The sequence below is a fragment of the Sinocyclocheilus grahami genome, unplaced genomic scaffold (genome assembly GCF_001515645.1).
Source record: "Sinocyclocheilus grahami isolate Dianchi unplaced genomic scaffold, SAMN03320097.WGS_v1.1 scaffold2709.1, whole genome shotgun sequence".
Lineage (NCBI taxonomy): Eukaryota > Metazoa > Chordata > Actinopteri > Cypriniformes > Cyprinidae > Sinocyclocheilus > Sinocyclocheilus grahami.
The window spans coordinates 1-8,076 of NW_015507887.1; the positions used below are offsets into that span (position 1 = coordinate 1).

At 39.3% G+C, this 8,076-nt stretch overlaps 1 protein-coding gene across 1 annotated transcript in view; it reads right to left on the bottom strand.

Moving 5' to 3' along the window:
- Positions 1–2,776: 2,776 nt before the first annotated feature.
- Positions 2,777–8,076, bottom strand: part of LOC107575542 (trypsin-1-like) — a 23,015-nt gene continuing 17,715 nt past the window's right edge. The window contains exon 6 of the mRNA XM_016261903.1: positions 2,777–3,182. Within this exon, the coding sequence (XP_016117389.1) occupies positions 2,898–3,182 (285 nt within the window). The 3' untranslated portion in view covers positions 2,777–2,897. The remainder of the gene's footprint in view (positions 3,183–8,076) is intronic.

Consider the following 8,076-nt stretch of genomic DNA (forward strand, 5'->3'; position numbering starts at 1 on the left):
TCTCATGTTTGCCAGGCATTACTGTAACCTTCAGTTTGACCGTCAGACGAGACCACAATAAAGGGTGAACAAACCCTTTAATTAAGTAAACAAGGTGGATTTACAGATTTATCTATGGTGGATTTACAGACACTCCTGTTTGAAAGAGTTTGTTTTGCTGTTAATATGTAGCTAATTGTCTGCTTATTATTGAACTTGTTATCTGTCAGACAACATGCAAAGGCTGCGTTTCCCAAAAGCATCGTGAAGTTGATCGGGAAGTCCATTGCGATCAATTAAGCCCAGAGCAATGGTCATGCATATATTTTAAGAGGCACGTTGCCAAACCAAACAAAAGGGCATGAGATCACTGTGATAAATATATTATGGGCACAGAGTATAATTTGTCATAAAAAAAGTGAATTGCATGACTACAGTTGAAATAAAATGATTAATATCAAATGTGCTGTAAAGAATTCACAGTAAGGTAAAACCACAGAAAATAAGAGTTTTAAAGCAGATTTGAACTGAGCGATTAACAGGGCGACAGGCATTAAACTGTAAAGCATTTTGTTGCGGGTCTAACTTCTAAGATCAGATTTGATCATCATCTATCCTGACAAAACTACTACATTTTCATTTTATTATTCTCATATTATTCATAGTCCAGAAAAAGCATCACAGATTATAGTAGACTTTCTGCATTGATGAAAAGAAAATATGTAACATGTGTAAAAACTAAAATAAGAATTGGTGAAAGAGAGGCGACAGCAAGGTGATGCACTAACTTCAATCCCGTCTAATATGGACATTGTTAATGTCTGCTAATCAGAGAGCTGTCTTGGTCATTAACAGTGACAGTAAAAAACTGGAACTGTATTCATCTTGTCGTTCAAGCTGCTGTCATCAAAATATTACTGTATTTTACAGTTACATGAAAGCGATTGTTCACGCAGGTGTTTTGACCATCAAACACAGTCCAGTAACGCCGGTCAGACTGGAGCTGCGTGAGTTTAAATCTGAAGACAGCAAAGGCTTTTATTGCAACAAGCTGCTTATATAGGTGAGGTCTGCCACTAGCCAATCATTTTAACACTCATAGATAGAAAAAACGGTAACACTTTACTTGAAGGGGTAAGACTTCAAGACTGACATGACACCAACATAATCATGACATGACACATGTCAATATGAAGGTTTTTTTATGCATGTTTATGACAACTGTCATTAAGTGTCATTCGCTCAGCTATGTCATTTTTAATGCAAATATGACATTATTTGACCTAACCCTACCCCTACCCTTACCCCTAACCACAGCCCATAACAAAGACATCTCAAATAATGTCATATATGCATTAAAAATGACATAGCTGAGCGAATGACACTTAATGACAGTTGTCATAAACATGCATAAAAAAACCTTCATATTGACATGTGTCATGTCATGATTATGTTGGTGTCATGTCAGTCTTGAAGTCTTACCCCTTCAAGTAAAGTGTAACCGAAAAAAAATATTTCTCTATCATGTATTCCACAATTTATTTAGGTGTAGTTGAGCTTTAGTTGAAGGTTATATTTTTATAGTGCCAATATTTACACGATCACACATGTTTTTGTTATGCTATTTGATTTACACATGAAGTGTGCAGCACAAAAAGTCTTAGTCAAACATGAGTCTGGATGGTAAAATAAAATAAAATAAAAGATCACTTGATTGCTACTGTTCAGTACTCCCCTATAGTTTGACTGTTGACTAGATATTTAACAGCAGTTTCACTTCTGCTATTTAGTTTCTGTTTTATTAGTTTTTGGTACCTACAAGTTGTACCTACAAAAACTGAGGATGTTCACCTTGATCTCTCCTAGCTATCTTGCTATGGTGCAGTGCTTTAGAACAAAAGTAGTGCTGTATATATATATGTATATATAAAGCTTGGAGTCTTTAAGCCTTTTAAAATGTTTTTGAAAGAACTCTCTCCATTTATTTGATCAAAAATAGAGTAATATTCAATAATATTATGAAATATTATTATCATTTAAAATAGCTGTTTTCTATATGAATATATTGTAAAAAAAATTATTTCTGTGATGCGCAGCTGTATTTTCAGCATCATTCCTCCAGTCTTCAGTGTCACATGATCTTCAGAAATCAGTATAATATGATGATTCGCTGCTCAAGAAACATTTCTGATTATTATCGGTGTTGAAAACAGTTGTGCTGTCCAATATTTTTTGTGTACATTAATACATTTGAGTACATTAATGTTTATTCAGCGAGGATGCATTAAGTTGATAAAAAGTGACAGTACATACTTTTATAATGTTACAAAAGATTTTTAAACTTTTAAACCTTTTTTTAACTTGTAAAATTTGTATTCATCAAAGAATCTTGAAAAAAAAAATGTTTCAGGCATTACACAAAAACATTAAGACAGTATGAAGAGAGAAAGAGACAGAGAGAGAAAATTCCCCTAATCAGTTCCTTCTTTTGTGTTTTGGCTTGCTACATGATTCAAATGGATGCATGTAAATATCAACATTATTTTCTCCACACTGTTAAAAAAAAAAAATTTTTTAATGAAAAAATTGAATGACAGCTACCAAACAAAAGATGTAAAATCAAAGTAAAATACCCCAATTAAAACGATTCTTCAATAATAATTTAAATCCTGACCATAGATCATTATTATGATCGAAATCCATCAATAAAGTGACGGTTGGTATTTCACAAACCCCCCCCCCCCCCTGCATGAGCTAATGTAACTACAGCATCACCAACTACACAATTACTGCCTTTAAATAAAGTAACATGCAGAATATTCTCAATGTTTCTTGCTCTTCTCCTGGACCATGAGAGCATTTACAGCACAACTGTCCTCTTCATCAAACAAACCTGAGATTTACTGTTCAATCACTCTTTAGGAAGTGAGAAAAAGGGAGAAAGGAATGAGGGAGAATGTGAGAGAAAGGGGGAATAAGAGGAGGTTGGGCACGCTTCCGAAGTTGGAGTTGGATGTTGAATTGAATTTAACAAATCCAGGCGGGTTGCTGCCAGTGTTATTCTTGATCCAGTCCTGATACGGAGAGACTCTGGCAAACACAGTGGGAAATGTGGGGTCAGCGCATCGTTGACCAAAACTCACAATGCCAGACTGAATCCACAGGGAGCTGCTCTTGCTGATCATTGGACCTCCAGAGTCTCCCTGTATTGACAAACATTCAGCATTTATATCTCTGACCATATACAGTGAACAACTGTTATAGATATAAGTATGCAATAGTGTAGCCTGATGGTAAATGTAGGCTGGCTGTGTGTCCGTCAAAAATGTTTTTTTCCTGCGGCGCCCAGCATACCTTTTTCAATTGTTTGCAGTGGGAACTCTGAACATTTTTCTCTACTGAGAGTTGAAACATTTTAAACTTTGGGTAAAATCAAGTTTTGAATAAGTTTGCTTGTAGTTTGTTATTTGATGCTATAATAATGGGGTGTGGCGTCATGATTGAGTACGTTTACATGGACAACAATAATCCGAAATTAACATGATTAAGACAATACTCTGATTAAGAATCTAATATGTAAACAGATTTTTGATTACCTTAAAGGGATCCCTGGGTATTAAGACTTGTAAGACTTAATATAACATAAATGATGTCTCTTCCTGAAATATGTAGTAGAAGACCCATTAAAGATTTATGTTATTTTAAAAATCACATCGTTTTATACATATTTTGGACTATGGTCCAAATGGTTGCACTCGGTGAGCTACTGCCGCTACCTGTTGCTAATTTTACCACAACCCAACTCGGAATAGACAACTCGGAAAATAAAATACTGTTATGATGACCACAGCTACTGAAAGAGCTTACAGGTGGAGATGGATAAGCATAGGCTTAAACCAAATGCTGTACCATCGATTTTTCCCCACATGGAGTCTAAACGCCCCGGATCTCGAGGAAAATCTGCGCTAGCGGCCGCGCGTCATGATTAGTGTCGGCATGTTTACAGGATGACATAGCGTTTCTCAGCCATTTGTAAGCTCTTTCAATAGCTGTGGTCTACTAAAAGACTCAAAGGCATCAGGACTAAAGTGGAGTGAAAAAAGAAGCGGGTCTTTAGGAAGTTTTATTTGTCCACAGGCATGTTCCCATTCTTTTCTCCTCTTCTTGTGAAGTCTTGCATTGCTTCTCTTGTTGCCCTTCGACTGAAAATTACAACCAAAAGTCACACAATGTGATATCGTATCAGTATTTTATTTTCTGAGTTGTGTATTCTGAGTTGTGTTACGGTAAAAAGCCAAAGACTATAGAAATAAGCGCCAGTAGCTCACCGAGTGCAACCATTTGACGTCATCGACGCAGAATGTACTGTGCACATAAAATAATGGCACCCCCCATAGTCCAAAAACCATGTTGATTTTTTAAAATAACATGCATCTTTCATGGGGTTTCTACTATATATTTAAATAATACATAATTACGACATAATTTACGTTATATTAAGCTATACATGTCTTAATACCCGCGGATCCCTTTAATCCGGCTAAAGACATACTTGAAGTAAACACAAATCGAATTAAGACGTGGAGTATTCCTATTTTAGTCGCATTATTGAAGTGCAGTATAGACATGTACACACCTTAATCACACTATTACTGTCGTATAGGACTTTTCACCGCATTTTGCGACAGGATACACACACGGCAGTGGTCAACCGTTTGATGGCAAACAAAAGAGCATGGCTTCAAGCAAGGCGGCACATTTTTATCCGTCGTCGTCTAGTTGCACATATAGCATGACATATAATTAACTGCACTTGAAGCTTTCGTAAAATTAAAAATGAAACATCCAAAACTATATGTTGATACGTGAAATTGACCCTTCGCAAAAACCCGCCCTCCTTAGATACTGTTGCTATGTCCGACAAGCCATGCCACTCTCACACTACACATCATGTTCTCACACAGAGAAAAATACATTGCGGAGCAAAGAGGAAACTGACAACACGCCGACAGACAAGACAGAGCAGGTTACTTCTGGTATGAAACAAAGTCTTAGCTTTCAAATTGTGTCATTTTTTAAGAAATTCATACAATAAATACGGATTTGTGGCTCTCACTGTGTCAAGACAGATCGCTGTAGCGCCTCAGTTAAAGCGGCACGTGAACTGATCGTCTTTTCATATATTTCCTTAAGGCACGAAATAAACATGAATGAACATTAAAACGTATTTTATTTCAACCAAGGAAAGACGTCAATACACACAATTTTTCAAGTTTAAGTCCACCGAAGTTAACCTACTCTCCTGTCTGATTTGTTTGTCGGATAAAATACGCTATGATTGGTCAGATCGCCTGTTAATCAAGTTCTTTGCAAAGGGGGAACATCGGATGGCATTGCGTGGGAACGTGACGTGTGCCATTAATCTATCTATTTACTATAAAATGTAAAACGGGAACATGAAAGGAATATTCTAAAAGCAACTCATGTAAACACCTTAATCATAATATTGTCTTATTCAGAATATGGTAAATAATTAGATTACTGATGTCCATGTAAACGTACTCATTGTGTGCTTGTGATTGGGTCTGAGGGAGTTTAGGACGGGACTTTGATACCGTGGCTCCTCCTCGTGATCACTACTGCACAGACTTGGGCTACAAATGACGACATCAGCACAAGATGACAGCGGCCATTTCTGGAATATTTTGGCTTTATTTTTCTATAGTGAAAGAAAGTAGTGATGTGTCGTCCATCTTTTTTTACAGTCTATGAGTAAAATGTAGCACTCATCACTGTCACTTTTTACTCAGCTGTCTAATCGCAGTGGAGGATGGGTGAGACAAATGCCACACAAGCCAACCGTCACATCCTACAACTACAAATAACAGTGGAGAAGTTAAAGGGGTCATATGACGTTGCTAAAAATAACATTATTTTGTGTATTTGGTGTAATGCAATGTGTTTATGTGGTTTAAGGTTAAAAAAACACATTATTTTCCACATAATGTACATTATTGTTGCTCCTCTATACCCCACCTTTCTGAAACGCGTCGATTTTTACAAAGCTCATCGGTCTGAAAAGCGAGGTGTACGCTGATTGGCCAGCTATCCAGTGCGTTGTGATTGGCCGAATTCCTCAAGTGTGTGACAGAAATGTTACACCCCTTACCATACTGCGATGCCGTGTCCCGGCGCGACAAGACAAAAACAATAAAACCCATTATAATGCATCCGGTGGGGACATAATTACTGATTATAATGACTTATACTGGATCTACAGTCCAGTCACAGCTGATCTTCCTGAGTCAAGTCAAGTCACAACTGATCTTCATGAGTCAGGTCAAGTCACAGTTGATCGTCCAGAGTCTCGTCATGTCACAGCTGATTGTCCAGGGTCTCGTCTGCAGTCTCGTCTCTCGTAAATGCACTGCCTGTATCCTGTATCTAAGTTTTCCCTAGGCCCCAGTCCCTGCCATGGGTTCCGGATCACTCTGGTCTGCTGACACGTTCTGGTGGGCCAAAGCTCCGTCTGCTCCGCCGTGGTGGTCTTCGGCTATGATCAGCTGGCCTTTTGCTCTGGTCTGGTGGTCTTCTGCTCCTTCTGCTCCGGTCTGGTGGTCTTCGGCTACGCTCTGCTAGACTTCTGCTCTGGTCTGGTGGTCATCTGCTCCAGTCTGGTGGTCTTCTGCTTCGTCTGCTCCGGTCTGGTGGTCTTCTGCTCCGTCTGCTCCGGTCTGGTGGTCTTTTGCTCCGCCATGGTGGTCTTCTGTCCTGCTCTGGTGGTCTTCTGCTCCGCCGTGGGGATCTTCAAACTTGTCTGCTCTACTGTGGTGGTCCTCAGGTCCGCCTGCTCCACCTTGGCTTCCTGCTTCGCTGGCTCCACCCTGGTTCTCTGCTCCGCCCTGGCTTCCTGCTTCACCGGTTCCGCCTTGGTGCCCTGCTCCGCCGGCTCTGCCTCAGTTCTCGGTCTCTCCACTTCGACGTGGACCTGTCCCTCCGTCCCTCCCCCTGTTCCGCCTCCACTCCACTGCCCTCTTGGATTGTATTATGTTAGGAGTGTCTGGAAGCCGCTCCTTGTGGGGGGCTCTGTCACGTAACAACTACTGTTATGTACATTTCTTTATCAGCACAATTTGCATGGATTATTAGCGAAGTGTGCGCTCTGAAGGAGGCATTTGTTGTTGCAAATAAATATACATTTTTAATAGTTATTTTTAAACTTAATTGTGTTTGTGTCTTATCAATAGAGTAATTGTTTACCAAATTGGTGCTCGTTGTGGTCGATGATGCTCGTTAAGTATGAGCAGGTCAGTGATATGATCTGAGTCTGTCTCCATCTGTCACAGACGCTGTGATATTTTGATATTTTCGCCACACTTTCTTATAGTGTGAGCAATGCAACAACAATGGTGAACTGCTCTAATGATATCATAAACCTTAATGTACATGAACGCAAGAAGACGGTTTGATCACAACTGTTTTATACTATTAAAGGGTTAGTTCACCCAAAAACAAAAATTAGGCTGTGTTTCACTCACCCTTTCACTCACCCTTTCACCTTCTTTCAGACGAATCCAGTCGGAGTTATATTAAAAATTGTCTTTGATCTTTCAAGCTCTATCTTTGCTTAAGTTCAAAAGACGTGAAATAAAAAGCACCTTTCCATAAAATAAAGTGTCTCACACGGCTCCGGGGGGTGAACAAAGGCCTCCAGTAGCGAATCGATGCGTTTTTGTAAGAAAAATATCCATATTCAAAACGTAATAATCACTTGAATCTAGCTTGCGCCAACAGTTGTACACAGAAGCAGTTCCGGGAGCATGACGTATGAGGTCAGCGCTGCGCATGCGCCGTTGAGACTTGTGAAAACCAACGTTTGTTTACAGGATCAAAAGAAGCAAAGTTTCCTTACTTTAGCAAAGGAAAACAAGTCTCCTCTTGGCTTATATCGAAATCCTCCGACATTCTTCTTTACAAATCCTCGTTTTGTACTTCTAATTAGTGACCGTTGTTTTGTTTCGATCTCTCCGCGTGCGTCACTTCTGAGCGGCTCATGCGCAAAGCTGACCTCATACGTAATTCCCCCGGAACTGCTTC